We start from the raw sequence: 27,947 nt of genomic DNA on the forward strand, positions 1-27,947 counted from the left end.
GCAACACATTATTTTACAGAAGCGCTGGGCCATTTGTTCCATAGCAGAAGCAGTACACATCACCTTTTACAAGCCATTTTGGTTTTCCAGAAACTCATCCTTCATTTCAGTGTCAATCAGAAACCAGGCTTAAGACCTCATGAACCTTATATTCCCATGCTTAGTCATGGATGATGAACAGAGGAAAGTGTGATGGTGACAACACTGGATGCCTCAAACTTTCAACTCACCTGTCACATGACATGCTCTGGAAGGATTAGCTATTCAATGAGTAATTTTTCAGATGATGTAAATCATCAAGTATTCATTTCAAGGGGGAAAGCAGACAGGAAGAAAGAAAAGCACCTATCAGAGATGCTGGTATTGCTGCCTCAGCAGCTGAATCCACCAATCTTGGGTTCTCATTTCAATGGGCAACCACAACTCCAGGAATCAACAGCTTGTCATGGGGGTCATCAGCTCCTGGCCAGGGTATATAAAGGGCCCAGAGCAGGAGGAAGACACTCACACCTGAGAACACTCAACTCCTCTCACCACCTCAACCCCACTCAGCCCCGCACACCACCATGACCGGCTCCTGCTGCGGCCCCATCGTCTCCTCCCTGAGCTGTGGCGGAGGCTGCCTCCAGCCCTGTTTCTACCGCGACCCCTGCTGCTGCCGCCCAGTGTCCTGCCAGACCACCGTGAGCCGGCCCGTGACCTGCGTGCCCCGCTGCACGCGCCCCATCTGCGAGCCCTGCCGCCGCCCAGTCTGCTGCGACCCCTGCGGCCTGCAGGAGGGCTGCTGCCGGCCCATCACCTGCTGCCCCTCGTCCTGCCAGGCCGTGGTCTGCCGGCCCTGCTGCTGGGCCACCACGAGCTGCCAGCCCATCTCTGTGCAGTCCCCGTGCTGCCGGCCCACCTGCTGCCGGCCCGCCCCCTGCCGCACCACCTGCCGCACCTGCAGGACCTCCCCCTGCTGCTGAGTAGCCCTGCAGGAAATCGCCCCAGGAATTCAGAAACATGTGCCAGCCCTTCCCACCCCTGATGGATCAGATGAGAGATACCACTTTTGGAACCTACCTGCTTGCAACAACTAACTGAGCATTAACTGTTTATCCCTTTTCCCACATAAATCCGTAGCTAATCCTGGCCTTCTTTGACCATCTTTAAAAAAATTCCAGCTTTCAGGATTTGAATTCTCAGCTTGAAAAAAAAAAATGAATAAACAAAGATCAAAGTTGCTCATGAATAGAGCCCTAGTCCACTGACTCATCATCACTTCTCTACTATTTCAAGATGAGATATTTTTCTAGGATAATATTACATTTATCCTGCGGCTTTGCAATGGTAAAATAATAAATTTTTGTTTCTCAAAAGCAAATGTGTTTCTTTATTGTTTATTAATCTTCAAAAGTTCATTTTTAAGCTTGTGTTATGATACGTGGGGTCAGAAGAAACAAGTGAAGAAAGATTTTCCAAGGGCCATTTTTTAATTTTAGGAACAATTCAGGCACAAGTTCTCTAATTTTAATAGCAATCCAAATAATTTAGAACCTCTTACATGAAGCACTTCATATTTCAAGTCAAAGTTTTCATTCATGCTGAGGAAGTGGAGAGTTGATAGGAAGTCTCTCTGATCCCAAACTTGACTAATGAATCATTCTCACATCTGTGGTAAGGGGGAGAAAACCTAAGTCCTAAATATTCATTGGAAGGACTGATGCTGAAACTGGAGCTCCAATGTTTTGACCACCTGATGCGAAGAGCCGATTCACTGGAAAAGATCCTGATGCTGATAGAGACTGAAGGCAAAAGGAGAAAAGGGCAGCAGAGGATGAGCGGTTAGACAGCATCACCAACTCAATGGGCATGAACGTGAGCAAACTCTGGGAAATAGCAAAGGACGGAGTAGCCTGGCGTGCTGCAGTCCATGGGGTCACAAAGAGTCAGACACCACTTGGCGGCTGAACAACAACAGCCTAAGTCAGAATCCCATTTGTTCCCTGACTTAGAGAACTGTGCAGTGATTAATATCAATTGGTACCTGGAATTCCTAACCACTGAAATGCCTGTCCCAGAAGAACCAATATGCCATATTTTCCAGAATCCCTCCAGCCAAGGAAGGAGAAATGTAGCTTGGCTAGAACCATTTCTAATTTAGAACTCTAAACAATTTTACTATCAAAACCATGCCAATGTATTTGAAATAATAACATTAATCCACACTGGATATGTTTTTGTGGCTTTTAAATACTTGTAGGCTGGTCAGGAAACTAGCCACTATTGTTATCCTGAGAAATAATGTATTGACTTCCTGACATCTGATCTTAAAGAGTTTTGGGAATGTGCTATTTATACACCTGGTCTCATCTACTTGCCCAGCTACAGGAATCAGGCAAGGAAATCTTTGTGAAGACCCAGATCTTGACTGACTTTGTTCACTGCTGGATTCCCATTGACCAGCACAATACTTGATACATAGTATATGATCAGAAATTATTTACTACATAATTGAATGAATAAATTCTAAGGAGTTGGGAGACAGAAAGATTTCATTACACCCCAGTTCTCTTCTCAGGCTGGACATGTGCATTTTTACAGTAGAACAATAAGCCATCTCTTGAAGAGAAGTAGTTTTCTTTTCTTTTTTTTTTTAATCTCTGTGCCTGACTTTTTCTTCAATGATTATTTTATTTATTTTTTTCCTGTTTATTTATTTATTTTTTTTTTACTTTACAATATTGTAGTGGTTTTTGCCATACATTGACATGAATCAGCCATGGATTTACATGTGTTCCCCATCCCGATCCCCACTCCCACCTCTCTCTCCACCCCATCCCTCTTGGTCTTCCCAGTGCACCAGCCCTGAGCACTTGTCTCATGCTTCCAACCTGGGCTGGTGATCTCTTTCACCCTTGATAGTATACTTGTTTCAATGCTGTTCTCTCAGAACATCCCACCCTCGCCTTCTCCCACAGAGAGTCTAAAAGTCTGTTCTGTACATATGTGTCTCTTTTTCTGTTTTGCATATAGGGTTATTGTTACCATCTTTTTAAATTCCATATATATGTGTTAGTATACTGTATTGGTCTTTATCTTTCTGGCTTACTTCACACAGTATAATGGGCTCCAGTTTCATCCATCTCATTAGAACTGATTCAAATGAATTCTTTTTAATAGCTGAGTAATATTCCATAGTGTATATATATCACAACTTCCTTAATAAAGTTCCTTCCTGGAATAAAGTTTTCTCAAGAAGTAGCTCATTATTTTTAAAACCTTTACCGATTGTCAGTATATACAATGGAATTTCCTCTTAATTAAGTTTGACACTTTTGTTGTTCAGTCGCTAAGTCGTCTGACTCTTTGTGACCCCATGGACTACAGCACACTAGACTTCCCTGTCCTTCACTAGCTCCCAGAGTTTGCTCAAATTCATGTCCATTGAGTCAGTGATGCTACTTACTGTCTCATCATCTGCCACCCTCTTCTCCCTCTTCTCCTTTTGCCTCCAATCTATCCCTAGCATCAGGGTCTTTTCCAATGAGTCAGCTGTTCGCATCAGGTGGCCAAAGTATTTGACAGTTTACTGGTTTACAGTTCAAAAGTCCAATTTCTATCTTTATATTCTTGATCTTTGTTTTTTATTAATAATTTTTAAAATTATTTTCTTCAATTCTCTCACTAAACTTTGTTTTCATTTTCTCAGAATTTTCCTCCTCAACCTTCTAGAGACTTGCTCATCTTGTCGTGTTTTCTCAGATGTAGAATGTTCTGTTTGATCCCAAGCTCATCATTACTATTGGATCATGTTTGTTGCACCATACACCATACCCTGGTCAGCCACAGTGGCTGGTGCAGGTCTGGATAAGCCTGCAAGGAATTGTGTGGGCAGAATACTTGAAAAGAAGGCTTAAATTGCAGCCTTCAGCCACAGATCTAGAACAGACTTGGATGTAAAGCACAGGTCCGAACCAAGCAAATCCAGAGGCAGAGAAAAAAAAAAACAAAACTGCTGAGTGACATGATTTTCCTGCAGACCCTGACAATTTGAAATAATTGAAAATCACAAGGGGCCTGTAAGCAGAAGGAAGCCTAGTACATGGGGGACACTGAAGCAAGAGACAGTGGGGTGAAGGCAGGGCGGGCTTGAGACCACCTCGGGCTGTGGGACCTATACCTGGGGGGATTCATCGTGCTGGCAGGCTGCAGCCTTCATCTAGATGGTGGTTCTGTTTGTAGTGCCTCAGGACCACTCAACTATGTCCAACTTTAATACTTTTTCCTTAGAGTGTGTTTTGGAATTCTAAGAAGGCTCTGTGGGAGATAATTCCTCAGATTCCTGAGGATACTAATTAAGATGTAGAGTTCTTCCAGATGACTCTCAAAATTAGCCATTTCACACACAAGAACAATTTTTAAAATAATGTGTCGTTGAAATTCCTAAATAAAGCAGACATTCCTTATTGACAGGGAGTGAGGTTTTCACAGTTTCATTCTTCAACTCCTTAGGCTTACAATGTTGCCATAGATTGGAATAACTAATAACTATTGGAATAACTACTGGCTCCAACACTAGCAGATGACCTTAGGCAAGTCACTTATCTGGCTTTATGTGTAAAATAAGAGATATAACAATAACTACCTCACAGGATTTCTTTTTATTGAAGTAGAGTTAATTCACAATGTTGTATCATTTTCAAGTGTACAGCAAAGCAGTCCAATTATAATTTATATATATATATGTATATATATTCTTTTTCAGATTATTTTCCTTTATAAGTTATTACAAGATATTAAGCATAGTTCCCTGTGCTATATAGTAGGTCGCTGCTATTTACCTATTTTATATAGAGTATTGTGTATATGTCAATCCCAAACTCCTAATTTGTCCTCCTCTGCCTGCTATCCAGGCTTCCCCAGATGGCGCTAGTGGTAAAGAACCCCCTGCCAATGCAGGGGACATAAGAGAGGCAGCAGGTTCAATCCCTGGGTCTGGGAAGATCTCCAAGGAGGGCATGGTAACCTACTCCAGTATTCTTGCCTGGGAAATCCCACGGACAGAAGAGCCCGTCATAGAGTTGCAAAAAGTCACAGCTGAAGCAATTTAGCACAGTACAGCCCAGCACCTGCTATCCCCTTTGAAAATCATAAGTTTTTTCTCTAGTCGTCATAAGATTTTTTGAAGAATAAATTAATCCATTTATTTCTTTTAGCATAATGCTTAGAATGTGGTTAGAACTCAAGGATTCTGGCTATCACAAAAATTACATAAAATTCACCATGATTTGGAGAGATATAACTAATGCAAATTAATAAACATGTACCTAAGACCAAAAACAGCTATACACATAGTAACAGTAGAATGGTGCTTTCCAGAAGCTGGGTTTATATTCCACATTTTACACATCAGATACCAGATAATTGACTTGACTAAGGTCCTTTAGCTAGGACCAGTGTTTGTGTTGGAAATAATATTTATGGGATAGGGGGGAAAGGGGAGATTTTTTAAAAGTTACATTGAAGATTTCCAGGAGCTGGGGAGAGAGGGTCATGGGGAGTCATTATTTAATGGGTACAGGATTTCAGTTTTGCAAGATGAAAGAGTTCTGGTGATGAATAGTGCTGATGGTGGCACAACAAATGTGGATGTACTTAATGCTACTGAACTGTACACACAAAAATGATTAAAACATTAAATTTTATGTTCTGTGTATTTTAGCACTAAAAAAATTGGGGGGGGGGGACTACTGATGATAGAATTTTACTAAGATGCATTCCTGTAGCTCCAAAAAGTAGACAGAAAATTTCTTCTTCTACTGACAAACTGTGACTTTTAAAATATCTCTATAGTATTTTTCTGAACTTGCTTTGCCCAGGAAGCTTAACAGTATTAAAGGATACTCATAAGTTGGGGAATTCACTTCCACTATTAGTAAGAGCATGACAACCAATCTTATGTTATCAAAACATCAACTGGCAAAAGCATCACTGAATTATAAAGATAATTGGACACTTTGAAGTCAGGGCCATTAAATTCATATTTGAACCATAAATAGAAAAATATAATGAGTCTTCATTAAGTAAGGAAAACAGTCTTTTATGAGTACTTGAGCATCTGAAAAAAATGTCTAGGGAACTTAACTAAACTTGCTAGGGCCATTTCAAAAGGAATAAACAAATATAAGGAAATGACGATGTGTCGTGGGGAATCATCAGCTCCTGGCCTAGGTATATAAAGGGCCCAGAGCAGGGGGAAGACACTCACACCTGAGAACTCTCAACTCCTCTCACCACCTCGACCCCACTCAGCCCCGCACACCACCATGACCGGCTCCTGCTGCGGCCCCATCGTCTCCTCCCTGAGCTGTGGCGGAGGCTGCCTCCAGCCCTGTTTCTACCGCGACCCCTGCTGCTGCCGCCCAGTGTCCTGCCAGACCACCGTGAGCCGGCCCGTGACCTGCGTGCCCCGCTGCACGCGCCCCATCTGCGAGCCCTGCCGCCGCCCAGTCTGCTGCGACCCCTGCGGCCTGCAGGAGGGCTGCTGCCGGCCCATCACCTGCTGCCCCTCGTCCTGCCAGGCCGTGGTCTGCCGGCCCTGCTGCTGGGCCACCACGAGCTGCCAGCCCATCTCTGTGCAGTCCCCGTGCTGCCGGCCCACCTGCTGCCGGCCCGCCCCCTGCCGCACCACCTGCCGCACCTGCAGGACCTCCCCCTGCTGCTGAGCGGTGCTTCCTAGGCGCGCATCATCCTTAAGTAGATGGCGGGGTCTATCCTGCTGTCCCACAGCTTCACAGCAGAACCACCTGTTTTCTTGAGAAACCCATTCCTCCTCTCTTCAAACTCGTTGGCACCCTTTTCAAACTAATTACTGATGAAAAATATCCTGTCCTCCCATGACCCCTGCTCACTCCTATATTGTGTTGTTGGTTTTCTAATAAACTTCACACTTTCGGCATAGAAATCATGGTCTCTGTGATATTTCCTTTCATTAGATACTGTCTCTATTTTCCAGAGATATCCAAAGCAAGATAGGAAATAATCCTCTTAAGTTGTTCTCTAAAATAAACAAAATCTGGGTAGTTTCCTCATGATCGTTGTAAATGGCATTTATAGGACACAGTAGCTGACTACGGAAGACAGAAACAGCTACGTCCCCAAGTCACGAATGCCCACAGTTCGGACAGGTATTAAACACCTGAGAAATGTCTTCAGCAGTGACCAGTAAGGAGTCTGCATCGGGTTACCACTTACCTTCCCAGTCTGAGTATTCATTCAGGGAAATGACACCTGTTAGCTCAGCATAGAAAGAGGCATCTGGCCAATTGTCTATCTCTGAATTTAAAGAGCAATGAGTAATAAAAGATTAAATAATTTTCTTTCTTTTTTAATATTTATTTATTTGGCTGCATGGGTCTTAGTTGCCGCATGCAGGATCTTTCTTTGTGGTCCACAGACTCTCTAGCTGTAGCGTGAGGGCTCAGTAGTTGGGGCACACAGGCTTAGATGCTCCGCTGTACACGGATCTTAGTTCCCTGCCAGAGATTGAACCTATGTTCTCTGCATTGCAAGGCAGATTCTGAACCTCTGGACCACCAGGGAAGCTCCCTATGTTTCTTAATGTATTTATAACCACTGATGTTCAGAAAAGACCCAAGAGAATGCATGGCCCCTGATATTAGGCTTTTAAGCCAAACATTTCACCTTAGTATGACCACAGACATGTTCCTCTGCCCAGGGGAACTGTTTTGTATTTTGTGACCAAGTATGACTGCTTCTTCATGTAATATACTCCCTTCTATATATTACAGGTCTGATTGTTATTTAGACTGTTATTCACAATGTCAACTAGTGTGGATATTAAATCCACACTGGCTCTTGAGAGCTGCTTGTCTTGATGCTCAGGAATTGGCCATTTATGGCATCTTCCAGGCAAATAAATCACTGCTTATCCACATGTATCTATTGAATATCTACTATGAATAGGGCACTGAGTTGATTTGCCCTGAGGGAAGATAAAGGAATAAAACAGAGTTCCTGCTTCAAAGAGGTTATAATCTACTTAGGGAGATGAGATATAAATAAGAAAAAAGTCAAATAATACATAATATCAGCATTACCAAAAATAGTTGAAAATAGTTGAAGACTGTAAACCTATTAGGAAACCCCATACAATTGTCCTGTCACTTTTAAGTAAAAAATAAGTAAGCTGTAAAATATTAAATTATCTTATGAAGAAAAAGTATGTTCTGTATGTCTGTGTCTGTGTGTTTTTATACCTAAAAATATACCTGGAACATTATGCAACAAAAATCTAACAGTCACTGGGAATAATATTTTCTTCTTCATATAGGGTTTCTTAATTATTTTTAAAAATGAACACACATTTTATTTTTAATGAAATGGACTATTAAAACATATATATTCTGGGGGAAATTATTTAAAACTTTCTTATGATTATGCTATGCTTTTTAAAAACATATTTATCCAAAGTCTAAATGAATTTAAAGCAGATAAGTTAGAGAGCATCTGTTTGTACTCCTAAAGAAGTCTCTTATTATATATAGAAGAGTATGCCATTATGTTGTAAATAATGGACTTCTCTGAGGTCTTTAAAATGTGATCAAATTATTAAACACTGAAATCATATTTTAACTTTTTAGGATCATCTCAATGGCCTAAAGTAAGGTGCACTTTCAATATGTACCAATAAAAATTGTTAAAAATTGCTAGCTGTTTCTGATTACATGTGCAATTGCTTTTCTCCTTTTGTATAGCAACTGAGAATTGAGAACACAAGACAATATTTTCATGTTAAAATTCGCTCATAATGTGGTTGTTGGATGATACTGTTAAATAAAGCCCTAGCATTCATTTTGCAAATATGTTGTCCATCATCACGAAGAATCTGTCTAAACTTTAAGCCTTTTCTTTTATGGTTGTTTTTAAGACCTCTCTCTGTTGCATGGGCTGTGGGACTCTCAATAGGGTTAGTGTCACTAGCCACAATTCTGACACATGTTCTTCTCGTCAGTTTTACAGTAGCCTGACTTCCCCTTACAGAGATTGGTGCTCAAATAGAGGGAATTCCAATATCTTCCTTCAAGATATTTTTATTTTACATGATTAATGAAATCCCCCACTGAATAATCCTATTTAATATGTATTTTCTGGTGATGGAGCAGAGAACTGGCTACTTACCATATCAAACACCACTCAACTTTGTTCTAAATTCAAAATTTAGAGCTTATACAGCACCACTGAAACAATACCTATTAAAATATATTTATTAACTCAACAAACATAAGACACTAAGTGCCAGGCACTGTTCTTAGTGCTTGACAAAATTATTAGCTCATTTAATCTTCACAACAACCTTGATTACACATCTGTTATTATCCCATATGGCCCAAAGACACACAGTCAGTAAGCTGCAGTTTTTCATGAGTGTTGTCTGGTTTTAGAATAAGTGGCATCAGAAAATAGCACATAACTTGCCACCAGTGTCAAATCACAGAGCTCAGTGGTATGAATTATTCACACATGACCCATATTTTCTCTGCCAGGAAATGAAACTTGGGTTTCGGGTAGAATGAGTATCCTTGACTGAAAACACTGGAATTACTTTACTGAAGGGCTCATGGCCTCTCATTCTTTGTGTATCTTTATAAAAGGAAGAAAAAAGTCATCTTAGAACAGTTTTGGATCAGAAGTGTTTAGAGTAGAGTAATGAGTCCTTCTTACCTGAGATTGTCCTCTGAAGAGGTTCTCCTTGCCCAAAATGTGATCATTATGCAGACACCTCACCCCCAGCAACAGGAAAATTGATTATTAGGCAATGTGCCTTGAGAATAATAAAGCACAAGCAATAAAAGCAAACATTAGCAGATGGGACTACATCAAACTAAAAAGTTTCTACGGAGCAAAAGAAACAATCTACAAATGAAAAAGCAACCTACCAAATGGGAGAAACTATTTGCAAACTGTGTATCTGATAAGCAGTTAATATCCACAAAACACAAGGAACCCCTACAACTAAAAAGCAACAAACCAAAACAAACAAAAGACAGCAGAAAACCAATTCACTTAAAAAATAAGCAGAGGGTTTGTAAACATTTTTTCAAAGAAAGCACATAGACGGTCAACAAGTACATGTTGAAAAGATGTTCAACATTGCTAATCACCAGGGAAATGCAAATCAAAACCACAGTGTGATATCACCTCACACCTGTTAGAATGGATATTATCAAAAAGACAAGAGAAAATAAATGCTAGTGTGCTGATGTGGAGAAAAGAGAACCTTGGTACACTGTTATTGGGAGGGGGGGGTATAAATTGCTACAGCTACTATGGAAAACAGTATGGAGGTTCTTCAAAAAACTGAAAATAGAACTACTCTATGATCCAGCAATTCCACTTCTTGGTATACATCCAAAGAAAATGAAATCACTATCTCAAAGAGATTTCCACATTCTCATGTTCAAGACAGTAATTTACAATAGCTAAGACCAACAGATGAATGACTAAATAAAATTAGTCATTAATTTGGCTAAATTATATATGTGTGTGTGTATATATATATATATATATATAATATAGCCACAAAAAGAAGGAAATCCTGCCTTTTGTGATAACAGGGGTGAAACTTGAAGGCATAATGCTGAATGAAATAAGTTAGACATGAGAAAAGCATATATTGTAATGATTTCACTTATACATGGAATTAAAACCACCAAACTCAAAGAAACATAGAGTAGAAAAGTAATTACCAAGGGCTGAGGGGTAGGAGAAATGAGGAGATTTGGGTCAAAAGGCACAAACTTTCAGTTATGAGATGAATAAATTCCAAGGATCTAATGTACAGCATGGTGACTATAGTTAACAATACTATGACTGATGATTGAACTACTCTGGGGTTAGGGGCACCGACACTCTGCACAGTCAAAATCCAAGTACAACTTATATTCTGCCCTCCATATCCGAGACTTCATATCTATGGTTCCTCTGTACTTGCAGTTCCTCCATATCCATGATGAAACCAACCACAGGTCATGTGGCACTGTAGCATTTATGAATGAAAAAGATTTCCATATAAGTAGACCCATGCAGTCCAAACCTGTGTTGTTCAAGAGTCAACTGAATACTGTACACTTGAAAGGTACTCTGAGAGTAGAGCTTTGATACCCTCGTCATAACAACAACAACAAAATGACAATTAGGTAAGGAAAGAATGTGTTAACTAGCCTGTGGTAAATATTTTGCAATATAGACATATATCAAATCATCACAACATGCACCTTAAAATTACATAGCTATATGTCAGTTAAGTTCTGTCGCTCAGTCATGTCTGACTCTTTGTGACCCCATGGACTGCAGCATACCAGGCTTCCCTGTCCATCACCAACTCCCAGAGCTTACTCAAACTCATGTCCATCAAGTTGGTGATTCCATCCAATCATCTCACCCTCTATCATCCCCATCTCCTCCTGCCTTCAATCTTTCCCAACATCAGGGTCTTTTCCAAAGACTTGGTTCTTCACATCAGGTGGCCAAAGTATTGGAGCTTCAGCTCCAGCAACAGTCCTTCCAATGAATATTCAGGACTGATTTCCTTTAGGATTGAGTGGTTTGATCTCCCTGCAGTCCAAGGGACTCTCAAGAGTCTTCTCCAACACCACAGTTCAAAAGCATCAATTCTTCGGTGCTCAGCTTTCTTTATGGTCCAACTAGCACATCCATAAATGACTACTGGAAAAACCATGGCTTTGACTAGATGGACCTTTGTCAGCAAAGTAATTGTGCTAAGTTGATCATAGCTTTTCTTCCAAAGAGCAAGTGTCTTTTCATTTCATGGCTGCAGTCACCACCTGCAGTGATTTTAGAGCCCAAGAAAATGAAGTTTCTCACTGTTTCCATCATTTCCCCATATATTTGCCATGGACTGATGGGACCAGATGCCGTGATCTTCATTTATTGAATGTTGAGTTTCAAGCCAGGTTTTTCACTCTCCTCTTTTACTTTCATCAAGAGGTTCTTTAATTCCTCTTCGCTATCTGCCATAAGGGCGGTGTCATCTGCATATCTGAGGTTATTGATATTTCTCCCGGCAATCTTGATTCCAGCTTGTGCTTCATCCAGTCCAACATTTCACATGATGTACTCTGCATATAAGTTAAATAGGCAGGGTGACAATATATTGTGTTGACGTACATCTTTTCCAATTTTGAACCAGTCCATTGTTCCATGCCTGGTTCTGTTTCTTTTTCTCTTTTTGATGGATAATTGCTTTACAGAATTTTGCTGTTTTCTGTCAAACCTCAACATGAATCAGCATAGGGATACATATACCCCTCCCTTTTTTGAAACTCCCTCCCATCTCCCTACCCATCCCACCCCTCTAGGTTTTTGACTTGCATAAAGATTTCTCAGGAGTCAGGTAGGAGGTCTAGTATTCCCATCTCTTTAAGAATTTTCCACAGTTTGTTGTGATCCACACAGTCAAAGTCAAACCTAGACAGTCAATGAAGCAGAAGTAGATGTTTTTTTGGAATTCTCTTGTTTTTTCTATGATTCAATGGATGTCAACAATTTGATCTCCAGTTCCTAAGCCTTTTCTAAATCCAGCTTGAACATCTGGAAGGTCTCAGTTCAGCTACTATTGAAGCATAGCTTGGAGGATTTTCAGCATTACTTTGCTAGCATGTGAGATGAGTGCAATTCTGCTGTAACTTGAACATTCTTTGGCATTGCCCTTCTTTGGGATTGGAATGAAAACTGAACTTTTCCAGTCCTGTGACCACTGCTGAGTTTTCCAAATTTGCTGACATATTGAGTGCAGCACTTTGGGGACTTGAAATAGCTCAGCTGAAATTCTATCACCTCCACTAGCTTTGTTTGTAGTGATACTTCCTAAGGCCCACTTGACTTCACATTCCAGGATGTCTGGCTCTAGGTGAGTGTTTACACCATCATGGTTATCTGGGTCATTAAGATCTTTTTTTGTATAGTCCTTCTGTGTATTCTTGTCACCTCTTCTTAATATCTTCTGCTTCTGTTTCTGTCCATTATTGTGCCCATCTTTGCATGAAATGTTCCCTTGGTATCTCTAATTTTCTTGAAGAGATCTCTAGTCTTTCCCATTCTATTGTTTTCTGCTGTTTCTTTGCATTGATCAAAGGAAGGCTTTCTTATCTCTCCTTGCTCTTCTTTGGAACTCTGTATTCAGTTGGATATATTTTTTCTTTTTCTCCTTTGCCTTTCACTTCTCACCTTTTCTCAGCTATTTGTAATGCCTCCTCCAACAACCATTTTGCCTATGGCAAGTAGATCGGGAAACAATGGAAACAGTGGCAGGCTTTATTTTCATGGGCACGAAAACCACTGCAGATGGTGACTGCAGCCATGAAATTAAAAGATGCTTGGTCCTTGGAAGAAAAGCTATGACAAACCTAGACAGCATATTAAAAAGCAGAGACTTTAATTTGCCAACAAATGTCTGTCTAATCAAAGCTATGGTTTTTCCAGTAGTCATGTCTGGATGTGCTAGTTGGACCATAAAAATAGCTGACCACCAAAGAATTGATGCTTTTGAACTGCAGTGTTGGGGAAGGCTCTTGAGAGTTCCTTGGACTGCAGGGAGATCAAACCACTCAATCCTAAAGGAAATCGATTCTGAACATTCATTGGAAGGACTGATGTTGAAGCTGAAGCTCCAATACTTTGGCTACCTGATGTGAAGAACCTACTCATTGGAAAAGATCCTGATGTTGGGAAAGATTGAAGGCAGGAGGAGATGGGAATGACAGAGGGTGAGATGATTGGATGGAATCACCAACTCCATGGACATGAGTTTGAGCAAGCTCAGGAGTTGGTGATGGACAGGGAAGCCTGGTGTGCTGCTGTCCATGGGGTTGCAAAGAACTGGACATGACTGACTGAACTGAACTGCTGATTTCTTTTTCCTGGGGATGCTTTTGATCACAGCCTCCTGTACAATGTTTTGAAACTCCATCCATAGTTCTTCAGGCACTCTGTCTATCAGATCTAATCCCTTGAATCTATTTGTCACTTCCACTGTATAATCGTAAGGGATTTGATTTAGGTCATACCTGAGTGGTCTAGTGGTTTTCCCTACTTTCTTCAGTTTCAGTCTGAATTTTGCAATAAGGAGTTAATGATCTGAGCCACAGTCAGCTCCCAGTCTAGTTTTTGCTGACTGTATAGAGCTTCTCCATCTTCAGCTGCAAAGAATATAATTAATCTGATTTTGGTATTGACCATCTGGTGATGTCCATGGATAGAGTCATCTTTTGTGTTGTTGGAAGAGGGTGTTTGCTATGACCAGTGCGTTCTCTCAGCAAAACTCCGTTAGTCTTTGCCCTGCTTCATTTTGTGCTCCAAGGCCAAACTTGCCTGTTACTCCACATATCTCTTGACCTCCTACTTTTGCATTCCAGTCCCCTATGATGAAAAGGACATCCTTTTTTAGTATCTCAGTAAAGTTGGAGTGGGAGGAAGGGAAAAAAGAGCAGAGTAACAAGTTTCTTTCTAGGCTCTGGTTATGGCTTTGAAGAAATCCTGAGTGTACATGGACAACCAAATGTAAGCAAGAGAGTTGAGGATCTCCTTAGATGAGATTGTGCTTGATTTTCTCCCAACTGTGACTGCATGTTCAGTCAATTTACATTCCTTTTAAAGTTTTGAAATTATGTTTGAAATTCCATTTTGGGAGCCTTAGCTCTTGAGGCCTGAGTCGCTTTCTTTTGAATGATGGAAATGATACTAAAGTGATCCAATACCTTGTCTGGTGAATCATAGGAGGAGTAAAGCTGAAAAATAATGAGAATGTTTCACCCATGCAATTCCTCAACTGCCCATGGCAATGATTCCTGAAGAAGCATGCCCATTAATCACATTTCAGACTGTGCCATCACAGAACAGCTGCATAGTCTCCCAACCCACCACCTCTGAACAGTGTATCAATATGTGTACAATGTTTATTGGAAAAAACTCTTCTTTTAAATTAATTTTTGTTGGAGTACAGCTGCTTTACAATGTTGTGTTAGTTTCTGTTGTACAGCAAAGCAAATCAACCATATGTATACATACATCCCCTCTTTATTGGATTTTCTTCCCATATGTTATCACAGAGCATTAAGCAGAGTTCCCTGTGCTATACAGGAGGTTTTTATTAGTTATCTATTTCATATATAGTAGTATATATATATGTCAATCCCAATCTTCCAATTCATCCCACTACCCACTTCCCACCCTTGTATCCATAAGGCCACTATCTACATGTGTCTCTATTTCTGCTTTGCAAATAAGTTCATCTGTATCATTTTTCTAGATTCCACATATAAGCAATATTAAACAATGTTTGTTTTTCTCTTTCTGACTTACTTCACTCTGTATGACAGTCTCTAGGTTGCCAATGTCTCTGCAAACTTCACAATTTCATTCCTTTTAGGACTGAGTAATGTTCCATTGTACACATGTATCACACCTTCTTTATCCATCCTTCTATTGGTGGACATTCATGTTGCCTCAATGCCCTGCCTACTGTAATAGTGCTGCAATAATCATTGGAATGCATGTATTTTTTTAATTATAGTTTTCTCCAGGTATCCTTTCAGGAGTGGGGTTGCTGGATCATATAGTAGTTCTATTTTTAGTTTTTTAAGGAATCTTCACACTGTTCTCTATATTGGCTGTATCAGCTTATATTTCCACCAACAATGTAAGAGGACTCCCTTTTTTCCATACTCTCTCCAGGATTTATTGTTTGTAAACTTTTTGATGATGGCCACTCTGACTGTGATTCCTCACAGTAGCTTTGATCTGCATTTCTCTAATAATGTGTGATGGTGAGCATCTTTTCATGGGCTTGCTGGCCATCTGTATGTCTTCTCTGGATAAATGTCTATTTAGATCTTCCACCCATTTTTTTATTGCATTGTTTGTTTTTTGATACTGATTTGATTTTGATAGTAAGCGATATTGGTATTGTGTATTTTGGAGATTAATCTGTTGTCAGTTGCTTCATTGCAAATATTTTCTCCCATTCTGAGGGCTGTCTTCTCATCTTGTTTATGATTTTCTTCACTGCACAAAAGCTTTTAAGTTTCACTATGTCCCGTTTGTTTATTTTTGGTTTTATTTCCATTACTCAAGGAAATGAATCAAAAAAGGTCTTGTTGTGATTTATGTCCAAGAGTATCCTGCCTATGTTTTCCTCTAAGAGTTTCATAGTGTCTGGCCTTACCTTTAGGACTTTAATCCATTTTAAGTTTATTTTTGTATATAGTGTTAGGGAGTGTTCTAATTTCCTTATTTTACATGTAGCTGTCCAGTTTTCCCACCACTACTTATTGAAGACACTGCATTTCTCTATTATATATTCTTGCCTCCTTTGTCAAAGATTAGGTGACCAAGATGTGTGGGTTTATCTCTGGGCTTTCTATCCAGTTTCACTGATCCATATTTCTGTTTTTGTGCCAGTGCACCATACTGTCATGATGATTGTAGGTTCGTAGTATAGTCTGAAGTCAGGGAGCTTGGTTCTTCCACCTCTGTTTTTCTTTCTCAAGATTGCTTTGCCTATTTGGGGTATTCTAATTCTGTGAAAAATGCCCTTGGTAATTTGATAGGGTTTGTACTGAATTTGTAGATTGCTTTGGGTAGTAGAGTCATTTTCACAATGACTTCTTCCAAGCCAAGAACATGGTGTATCTCTCCACCTGTTTGTATCATCTTTACTTTCATTCATTAGAGTCTTATTGTTTTCTGAGTACAGGTCTTTTGCCTCCTGGGGTAGGTTAATTCCTAGGGTTTTATTCTTTTAGTTGCAATGGTAAATGAGATTGTTTCCTTAATTTCTTTTTTGATCTTTCATTGTTAGTGTGTGGGGATGGAAGAAATTTCTGTGTATTCATTTTGTATCATGCAACTTTACCAAGCTGCTTGATTAGCTCTAGTAGTTTTCTGGTGGCATCTTTAGGATTTTTTATGTATAGTATCATGTCATCAACAAACAGCGACAGTTTTACCTCTTTTCCAGTTTGGATTTCTTTTATTTCTTTTTTTTTCTCTGTTTGCCATGGCTAGGACTTCTAAAACTATGTTGAATAAAAGTGGTGAGAGTGCATACCGGTCAGAATGGCCACCATCAAAAAATCTACAAACATAAATGCTGAAGAGGGTTTGGAGAAAAGGGAACCCTCTCACACCGTTGGTGGGAATGTAAATTGATACAGCCACTACAGAAGACAGTATGAAGATTCCTTTAAAAAGTAGGAATAAAACTACCATATAACACAACAATCTCACTACTGGGCAAATACCCTGAGGAAACCATATCTGAAAAAGACACATGTACCACAGTGTTCACTGAGGCACTATTTACAATAGCTAGGACATGGAAGCAACCTAGATGTCCAGTGACAGATGGATGGATAAAGAAGCTGTAGTACATATATACAATGGAATATTTTTGTTCAGTCACCAAGTCATGTCTGACTCTTCGTGATCCCATGGACTGTAGCAAGCCAAGCTTTCCTGTCCCTCACCATCTCCCAGAGTTTGCTGAGGTTCATGTCCATAGAATTGGTTATACCATCCAACCATCTCATCTTCTGTCACCCTCTTCTCCTTCTGCCTTCAATCATTCCCAACATCAGGGTCTTTTTCAATAAGTAAGGTGTTCGCATTGGGTAGCTAAAATATTGAAGCTTCAGCTTCAGCATTAGTCTTTCCAAAGAGTATTCAGGGTTGATATCCTTTAAGACTGACTGGTTTGATCTCTTTGCTTTCCAAGGGACTCTCAAGAGTCTTCTCCAGCACCAAAGTTTGAAAGCATCAATTCTTTGGAGCTCTGCCTTCTTTATTGTCCAGCTCTCACATTTGTACATGACTACTGGAAAGATCATTGCTTTGACTATATGGACCTTGGTCGACAAAGTGAAGTCTTTGCTTTTTAGAATAGGTACTGCCAAAGCAAGCACTATCCACTCTTTTTTAGATTCTTTTTTCATATAGGTCATTACAAAGTATTGAGAAGAGTTCCCTGTGCTATACAGTAGGTCCTTATTAGTTATCTATTTTATATAGAGTTATCTATTTTATATAGAGTTATCTATATTTTATATAGGTATGTTTATGTCAATCCCAGTCTTTTAATTTACTCCTCCTCCACTTCCCCCTGGCAAACAAGTTTGTTTTCTACATCTCTTATGTAGGAAAAAAACCTCTGCCTTATTACTTCATAGTTGTAGCAACCATGTCAAGGTATAGTTAGAAAAAAGTTATTTTATCTTCCATATCATACACAAGAAAGACAAGTATAAAAAATATCATGCCTCAGGGAAAACCAATATTAAGAAAAAACAGAAAAATCAGAGTTGCCCCTAAGTGAGCTGGAAAAAAGAAAAAAAATAGATGTCAGTCTTGGGTGTTTTATTCTAATACTCAGTGTATGAAAATCAACTTTCACCTTTTCAATACAAATATATGAGCTGCAGTATTATTCAAGGCATGTACATTTCACTATGCTGTTCAGTCACTCAGTTGTGTCCAATTCTCTGTGACCCCATGAACTGCAGCATGCCAGGTTTCCCTGTCCTTCACCATCTCCTGGAGCTTGCTCAAACTCATGTCTGTTGACTCGGTAATGCCATCCAACACCACAGTTCAAAAGCATCAGTTCTCCTGTGCTCAGCAGTCCAACTCTATATCAAGTGAAACACAAACGTTTTCCCAAGGAATCCACACCGAAGACTGTCTAACACCTGTCTGATTCACATGCAGGCTTTTTCAGGGAATCTCTTGGGGGTCAATGGTAGAATCTAGGCAGTGCTGTAGAAACTCTTATGCCTTTAATGTCTTTAAAAAGTGTAGCCCCTTCAGGACCATTTTGCCCAGGATTTGTCAGATGCCATCTACTCAAAATAAGCATCAAGAGCTGCTCCAAAGTTCCAGAGTATTTAGATTTTGATGATGAACAGCATGAATACATCCATATTTAGGAATGCAACAGATGTTCTTTAATGAGATTATGAGTATGTCACCAAAAATGCAACCATTAGTCAAAACAAATTTCTATTTAATTGAGCAAACAATAAACAAGAGTCGTCATCATCTCCTGACCAGGGTATAAAAAGGGCCCAGAGCAGGGGGAAGACACTTACACCTCAGAACACTCAACTCCTCTCACCACCTCAACCCCACTCAGCCCCGCACACCACCATGACCGGCTCCTGCTGCGGCCCCATCGTCTCCTCCCTGAGCTGTGGCGGAGGCTGCCTCCAGCCCTGTTTCTACCGCGACCCCTGCTGCTGCCGCCCAGTGTCCTGCCAGACCACCGTGAGCCGGCCCGTGACCTGCGTGCCCCGCTGCACGCGCCCCATCTGCGAGCCCTGCCGCCGCCCAGTCTGCTGCGACCCCTGCGGCCTGCAGGAGGGCTGCTGCCGGCCCATCACCTGCTGCCCCTCGTCCTGCCAGGCCGTGGTCTGCCGGCCCTGCTGCTGGGCCACCACGAGCTGCCAGCCCATCTCTGTGCAGTCCCCGTGCTGCCGGCCCACCTGCTGCCGGCCTGCCCCCTGCCGCACCACCTGCCGCACCTGCAGGACCTCCCCCTGCTGCTGAGCGGTGCACTGCCTGCGCCGAGCACGCAACCGACCGTCTGAAAAAGTTCTACCCCCATTTCTCTACCTAACAAACCTCCTGCCCTGAGCCCTTAAGACCTCACATCAGCTGGGAGCTGGAGATCCAGGCTCATCTATTGAGGCTTGGGCTATTCTCAAGTAATAGTAACAACTTCCTTCTTCCCTTCTTAGGTCTTAAGTCTTGCAGCATGTTTGGTTTCTAATAAACTTCTCTTTTTTGGCCTAGCAAACACAACTTTGGTCTTACTTATTCATTCAATTTTTTTGTATTAAATGTAAGCCTAACAAAAATAGACTGATTGCCTACCGTCTGCAAACCATAGACTGTATTAAAGTTGGGTTAATGTCACCCTGTTCAAGAAATTTCCAGGAGATGAAACAAACTCACAGTAATTAATCAACAATTAGAATATGAAAATGTACAACACACTGTCAACAGAGAAGTTACTATCAATTGGGGAGAACAAGGAAGATTGAAAAAGAAGCTAACATTTCATATGAGTTAAGATTTAGGAGTCCAGATCTCAGGGAAGATGGTATTTTCCGTAATGGAAACAGTATTGACAAAGGTATAAAGAAGTTGTTCAGAGATGATTAGAATGGGTTATAGGTAGAGTAATAATGGAAGATCATTTTGGAAAGCTGGTGTGCTTTTAGAACTAGCCAAAGGAATATGCCATTTATTCAACAAACACAAAGAACTGTTGAAAGCCTTAGGGCAGGGGAATGGCATGACAGGAGTTGAGCATAAGGATGATTTCCGTGGTAGATGTTTATAAAAACAAAGGGCCAAAGGCTAGACATAATAATGACTATACAGAAGCAATCAAGAGGCCATTGCCATGGTCTAAGTGATACACAGTAAGTGTTAACTGAGATATTACCATGGAATAAAAAAGACACAAAGAATATGGCAGACATAGAAACCCAGGTGGAGAATTAACCAATCTGAATGTAGGAAATAAGAAACAACTAAGAATAAAATAATTAGAAATTGCACATCTATGGGAAACTCTTCTGGTCAGAAGACACTTAAAACAATTTTTAAGTATTTATACTTACTTGCTGTGTGTTTAAAACCACACAGAAATGTTAGAAGAAAACAGAGAAGACAGTGAGTTTTACTAACTTTAATTGATCCTGGAAAGCAACACAGTGTAAAATAAAATGAACTGATCTAGGAATGAGGAATAGAAGTTTCATACCCAGCTCTTCTGGCTGTGTACTGGCTGTGTGAATGTAGCAAGTTACTAGCCTCTCCAAAGTGCAGTCAACCCTAAACTCCACAGCATTCTAATATCAACTGATGCTGAGAGGAAATTAGAAATGGTTCACACCACAATGTCAATATTCCAATTTAGAACTTTGAGGCTGAATGTTCCCTTCTTTTTTTCTGTTTCACACATCAATCTTTTTTCAAATTTATTTTTAATTGGAGGATAATTTCTTTACAATATTGTGTTGGTTTCTGGCATACATCAACATGAATCAGCCACAGGCACATGGATGTCCTCCCCTCTTTAACCTCCTTCTCACTTCCCACCCCATCCCTCCTCTCTAGGCACTCCCAGAGCACCCAGTTTGAGCTCCCTGTGACATACAGCATATTCCCACTGGCTATCTATCTTACATATGGTAATATATACATTTCAATGCTACTCTCTCTATCTATCCAAACCTCTCCTTTGCCCACTGGGTCCACAAGTCTGTTCTCTGGTCTGCATCTCCATAGGAACATCCTGTTCCTATGTTCAACTCTGGCTTATTGGTACTATGCCGATTTGTGTGCTAGAGTAAGATATGAGGCAGCAGATTGTGTCTTCCCTTCTACATAATCCTTCAGTGCCCCAGGCATAATAGTATTCAATAAACATGTGCTATTTATAAAAAGAATGATGTCAGTTTCCAAACCTATAAAATTAAATGGTTGGACAAAATGATATATTAAGTTTTTGATCTCTAACATTCAGTGATTCCCCTAACCGTCCTTTAATGTCATACCTACAGTCATGGTTACCATGACATGGACATCTTTATTGACACTGCCATGAATCACTCTTTACTGTAATTCTATCACTGTACAAACCAAACCTCCACCTCATAAAAGCTAACTATGTGCTTCTACTCAGGGTTGGAAGGCAAGAACAAACCTACCACAAGTAGCAATAATGTATGCTTTTGGCCACCACTTTTTTCATTTCCTCCTGTATAACTCCAAACTTGTAATGGAAAATCACATACATTTGGAAACCACCAAGAATTGTTTTGACCTTCGTTTTGCTGAAATTCATCTTAATCTCTTTTCACTTGTATCTACTGAATGACATTTGATTATCCATTCCCTTTGTTGTTGTTGTTCAGTCATTAAGTAGTGTCCAACTCTAATCCGCATTATAAGACTGTGATCCAAAAAAAATGTTTCCTAGCTTCTGCTGCTTCTTTTACTGGTTCTCTTTCATAAATTCAATTGTCATGCTGTTTGGTCTAATATCATCCTTTCATAGGAAACAAGTTGTAGTTACATAAAACATGACATAAATTGAAAATGAATCCCACCTTTGAGAAATAAATACTGTTCAGATAATCCATAGAGAAGTGATTCTTATCCTTCAGAGAGAAATGTCAATTACACATAAAATTTTTGTGACTTTTTTCCCTAATTACTGGGTATGAATTTTAGTCCTTCTTTTAAATCTGTGCTATTAATATTAATAACAAAATACAGTAAATTAGGATGGCGATTTCATATCTCCTCAGTGATAAGTGTTTCATCAAGTCTGAATGTGTGAAGTTCAAGAGAAATCATAGAAATTGGAGAGATCCTGGAAAGATCTATGAATTCCTATGAATGTGGAGTTTATCAGTTTCTATCTGACTGCTTGTAGAAACTGTAATTTCAATTACCTACAAAAAGTAGGAAGGCTTAGATGAAGGACAATCAATGGTTAATAATTTTATTCTGGAGACTGAAGGTTTGGAGAATATGATCCCATAGTCACATTGTCTTATGAGTGACAGTGATGTGATCATAAGTGCAAAACAAAGGCTGAGACTTGAAGAGAAATTACAGCATTATTTGAAAACAAAACATCAGTATTTCTACCAAAGACAAACACACTTGGTGAGTAGTAGCTGAGCAATAAGGAAAATCCAATTTGGAGGTATATTTAAAATAACTCATTGTTTCAACAATCAGAGGGCTCTGGAAAAGATTGTTTAAAAGAGTAATAAGAGAAAAATGCTGTCCATCACAAAAACAGGAAGTGGCCAAAGTCTATAAAAGGCCTGAGTGGAACAAGCAGACCTAACTCAGAAACTTCTCCAAGCATCCCAGCTCTCAGCCTAACCCCTGACACCATGGCCTGCTGTTCTACCAGCTTCTGTGGATTTCCCATCTGTTCCACTGCTGGGACCTGTGGCTCTAGCCGCTGCCAATCAACCTGCAGTCAGACCAGCTGCTGCCAGCCAACCTCCATCCAGACCAGCTGCTGCCAGCCAACCTGCCTCCAGACCAGTGGCTGTGAGACCAGCTATGGCATTGGTGGCAGCATTGGCTATGGCCAGGTGGGCAGCAGTGGGGCTGTGAGCAGCCGCACCAGATGGTGCCGCCCTGACTGCCGCGTGGAGGGCACCAGCCTGCCTCCCTGCTGTGTGGCGAGCTGCACACCCCCATCCTGCTGCCAGCTGCACTATGCCCAGGCCTCCTGCTGCCGCCCATCCTACTGTGGGCAGTCCTGCTGCCGCCCAGCCTGCTGCTGCCAGCCCACCTGCACTGAGCCCATCTGCAAGCCCACCTGCTGCCAACCCATCTGTTAAAAACCTTCTGATAGAAATCCTAAGACCATGGCACTTCAAAATTAGCCAATGTAGAGTCCCAACAAACTTCTAAGCACTAGTACCCATAACCCAGCCCACCTCATGCCACAAGGGCTACATAATTTCCCTAACATGGAAATTGATTTATAATAAAAAACCAAAAATATTTCATAAATCTGGATATCAATAGAAGTCCTACAGTGTGAAAAGAAATGTGTAATACTTTGCTATAAATATCTTCTGAAATGTTTCAACAACTCATCGGCTTTTGGATTTAATAAAATTTTTCATTCTTCAGTGATGAAGTCATTGTTGGAGCTTTCTTTTCTTTGGTATCTGTTATTGATATTGGGGTACTGGGATTTTTCAAAATGTCAATAAATGTGGCGTAGTGCTGCGGTTTTTCTTTATTATTGTGCTTTTAGCAGTGGCCTTTAAAAGGTGGTTTTCCCAGATCTGAAAGAGACACGTGCACCCCAATGTTCATCGCAGCACTGTTTATAATTGCCAGGACGTGGAAGCAACCTAGATGCCCATCAGCAGACGAATGGATAAGGAAGCTGTGGTACATATACACAATGGAATATTATTCAGCCATTAAAAAGAATTCATTTGAATCAGTTCTAATGAGATGGATGAAACTGGAGCCCATCATACAGAGTGAAGTAAGCCAGAAAGATAAAGACCATTACAGTATACTAACGCATATATATGGAATTTAGAAAGACGGTAACGATAACCTTATATGCAAAACAGAAAAAGAGACACAGATGTACAGAACAGAATTTTGAACTCTGTGGGAGAAGGCGAGGGTGGGATGTTTCGAGAGAACAGCATCAAAACATGTATATTATCTAGGGTGAAACAGATCACCAGCCCAGGCTGGATGCATGAGACAAGTGCTCGGGCCTGGTGCACTGGGAAGACCCAGAGGAATCGGGTGGAGAGGGAGGTGGGAGGGGGGATCGGGATTGGGAATACATGTAAATCCATGGCTGATTCATGTCAACGTATGACAAAAACCACTACAATTTTGTAAAGTAATTAGCCTCCAACTAATAAAAATAAATGGAAAAATATATATATAAAAAAAAGGTGGTTTTCCTTGTCTATCTGCAGTCAAAATATATGATTAAAAGAATACATCAGTATTTAGACACTATTCCCTGAAGTCCTCAAGCATGCAAATTAATGGTTTAGGTGTCCCAGAATACCAATTTTATGTCATTTGGCTTCTTGAGGTGTCGCCAAATATATTCAGTTCATTCACATATGATTCTGTGGACAATTTTTTAAATCATCAAGGATACAAAAGTAATACATAATTGGAAAGACAGTTATTAGCATAAGGTGTGGGCTTCCCTGGTAGCTCAGCTGCTAAAGAATCTGCTTGCAATGCAGAAGACCCCTGGGTCTGATTCCTGGGTCAGGAAGATCCCCTGGAGAAGGGACAGGTTATCCACTCCGGTATTATTAAGCTTCCCGGATGGCTCAGATGATAAAGAATCTGCCTGCATTGTGGAAGACCTGGGTTTGATCCCTGGGTTGGGAAGATCCCCTGGAAAAGAGAATGGCAACCCACTCCAGTATTCTTGCCTGGAGAATCCCCATGGACAGAGGAGCCTGGTGTGCTACAGTCCATGGGGTTGCAAAGAGTTGGACATGACTGAGCGACCTAGCACAGCACAGCACATCATAAGGTGTAAGGCATCCTGAACTCCAGTCCCTACTTTGTAACCCACAATCCATGAGTTCTTGAACAAGTCCCTTTGCTTGCCTGGGACCCTGTTTCTAACCTGGAGAATGATATAATTGAGTTTTATTTCTTGCAATGTCCCTTACAGGCATAGGATATTAGATCATTTCCTAAATAGGTGACACATTAATAATTAGTCCCTTCAGATGCCCAAAGGGGAAAAAATATTCAATGGTCAAATAGTGTTGCATGTGTTATCAACATATGGAAGGTATATACAGCACCTTAGAAAATTAAAAGGACTGAGATGTCCTATAATAGAGGAATCTCTAAACCATCACTCAGTGGTTCCCAGAGAATACTTGAGTCATTTATTACCAACTATTGACGCTAAAGCTCCAATACTTTGGCCACCTAATGCAAAGAACTGACTCACTGGAAAAGACCCTGATGCTGGAAAAGATTGAAGGCAGGAGAAGAAGGGGACAATAGAGGATGAGATGGTTGGATGGAATCTCCAACTTGATAGACATGAGTTTAGGCAAGCTCCAGGAGTTGATGATGGACAGGAAAACCTGGTGTGCTGCCATCCATAGGGTCGAGAAGAGTCGGACACAACTGAGCGACTAAACTGACTGACTCTGAACATCCTGTTAGCAACTAATTCTAGTACTCCTCAAAATATTCTTTGGGAAGTGAGGAAAGGGAATTACAACTGATGTATTTTTTAATACCTACACAATTCCCTCCTGTATTGTGAAGTGGAAAATAAATATCCATTGAAGGGCTGGGTTTATATGAACACGAAGTTGGTATTCACTGTCCTCATTTTAACCTCCAAGGAGCATTCCAGAATGAAGCAAAGATGAAATAAAAGACACTTAATGGAACTTCTGTGCTAAAGGATGAAATCTTTGGTCATAAAATCAAAGTGGTGAGTCAATCACAGGAGGAAGAGGAGAATGGGGATGATTTGTTGTTGTTGTTGTTGGTCAGTCACTAAGTCATGTCTGACTCTTTGTGACCCATAAACTGAAGCAGGCTAGGCTTCTCTGTCCTTCACTGTCTCCCTGAGTTTGTTCAAACTCATGTCCATTGAGTCAGTGATGCGATCCCACATTTCCTCCTCTGTTGCCCACTTCTCCTCTTGCCCTCAAACTTTCCCAGCAACAGGGTCTTTTCTAATGAGTCAGCTCTTTGCATCAGGCGGCCAAAGTACTGGAGCTTCAGCTTCAGCATCAGTCCTTCCAATGAATATTCAGGGTTGATTTCCTTTAGGATTGATTGGTTTGATATCCTTGTAGTCCAAGGGACTCTCAAGAGTCTTCCCCAGCACCAACCTTTAGGAATGTTTACCTAAGGGTTATTACACGTCCTTCTTGGGGATGAAGAAGTTTTGAAACTGGAGAGAGGCGTGGTGGTTACACAACATTATGAATGCACCGAATACCACTCAATTGTACACTTTAAAACAGTTCATTGTATATTATGTGAATTTCACCTCAATTAATCAAAGGGATGGGGTCTCCATTAGCACAAATTTCAAGGATTTCAAGAAAAAGGCACCACCTTGAGGAAGACACAATGAGGAATACACATCTTGTTTAGACATAGCTCTTTGTGTAAAGAAAGAATCTACTTCCTCTGAGTAGGCAAAGTCCCTCATTGGGACACAACCTAAAAACTGAAACACCGTGGCTCCAAAATGTGGTCATCACTCTACCCACTCAAATACCACTCTCTTATCTCCCATCAGGTTGGTAAGATTTAGGTTAGATGCACCTTTCATTTAGAAGGACCTCAGCTTCAAAGCACAAAAAAGAGCTTGTGGGCACTGAGGAGAGAAGAGAAGAGTCTTGTTTGTGTGTGTTAGTCACTCAGTCTTGTCCCACTCTTTGCAACATCATAGACTACAGCCCTTCACGATCCTCTGTCCTTGGAATTCTCCAGGGAAGAATACTGGCTTGGATAGCCATTCCCTTCTCCAGGGGATCTTCCCAATGCCATGGTTGAACCCAGATCTACCACATTGCAGGCAGATTCTTTACTGTCTGAGCCACAAGTTGGGGATAAGATGAGGTCCTTGAAGTTTATGTGTTATCTAGTCTTGGTCACTGGAATGGGAGCCCAGAAACACAGAATCCCAGGCAGGACTGACTATTCATTTGGTTGGTACTTTAACCATGTCTTATGTCTGAGGAATCTAAGACAGGTAGATGCAACTGGATTTTAAAAATGGTAAAATAGAGTTTAAGAAATTGGAAACAACCCCTTAAACTTTAACTAGAAAACTGGAACCCTAACATCTTAAAGAATAATAACTCAAAACTTTAATCGCTGTGAACAAAGGCAAACACTGAAGGATAACAGACAAACATATTTTATGCATAACAGGCAAACACACATTTATGACTCTGGTATTGTCTGGGCCCCATAGCTTCAGTGAAGTAATTAGAACCAAAGAGAATAAGCACAGCAATAAAAAAGTGTTAATGATAAAGGACCTGGCATTTTTTTTCCCCAAAGAAGACTACAGATAGGGGTACCCAGGATAGAAAATTTACACAGGGAAGCATCACAAATGCTTACAACTTCTTATTCTATTTCTATGGAAACTAATCAGGAAGAAATAGGTTTAAGTGGTAGGAAGAAAGATTCTGATTAAACTTTATTTTCTTGATTTATTTAGAGGGGGTGAAGAAATGTTCAAATTAGTTTTCATTCTGTAGCAGAACAGTAGAATTCTCAAATTTAAGTGTCATATCTTGCAATGTTTAATCTTATGTAGCAAC

General features: G+C 40.5%; 4 protein-coding genes across 4 annotated transcripts; all 4 read left to right on the plus strand.

Annotated features, from left to right (window-relative positions):
• Positions 1–506: 506 nt before the first annotated feature.
• Positions 507–1,358, plus strand: LOC122442139 (keratin, high-sulfur matrix protein, IIIA3-like). The gene has a single exon (XM_043469507.1). It carries the CDS (start codon positions 567–569, stop codon positions 963–965), a length of 399 nt encoding a protein of 132 aa, XP_043325442.1. The 5' UTR covers positions 507–566; the 3' UTR covers positions 966–1,358.
• A 4,887-nt stretch (positions 1,359–6,245) lies between these two features.
• On the plus strand, positions 6,246–6,946 carry LOC122442135 (keratin, high-sulfur matrix protein, IIIA3-like). Its single transcript, XM_043469493.1, has one exon. The coding sequence runs from the start codon at positions 6,309–6,311 to the stop codon at positions 6,705–6,707; it is 399 nt and encodes a 132-aa protein (XP_043325428.1). The 5' UTR covers positions 6,246–6,308; the 3' UTR covers positions 6,708–6,946.
• Positions 6,947–19,164: 12,218 nt separating this feature from the next.
• On the plus strand, positions 19,165–19,878 carry LOC122442144 (keratin, high-sulfur matrix protein, IIIA3-like). Its single transcript, XM_043469521.1, has one exon. It carries the CDS (start codon positions 19,225–19,227, stop codon positions 19,621–19,623), a length of 399 nt encoding a protein of 132 aa, XP_043325456.1. The 5' UTR covers positions 19,165–19,224; the 3' UTR covers positions 19,624–19,878.
• A 3,057-nt stretch (positions 19,879–22,935) lies between these two features.
• On the plus strand, positions 22,936–23,764 carry LOC122443925 (keratin, high-sulfur matrix protein, B2C). Its single transcript, XM_043472742.1, has one exon. The coding sequence runs from the start codon at positions 23,001–23,003 to the stop codon at positions 23,457–23,459; it is 459 nt and encodes a 152-aa protein (XP_043328677.1). The 5' UTR covers positions 22,936–23,000; the 3' UTR covers positions 23,460–23,764.
• The last annotated feature ends 4,183 nt before the right edge of the window (positions 23,765–27,947 follow it).

The sequence above is a fragment of the Cervus canadensis genome, chromosome 1, assembly GCF_019320065.1.
Source record: "Cervus canadensis isolate Bull #8, Minnesota chromosome 1, ASM1932006v1, whole genome shotgun sequence".
Classification (NCBI taxonomy): Eukaryota; Metazoa; Chordata; class Mammalia; order Artiodactyla; family Cervidae; genus Cervus; species Cervus canadensis.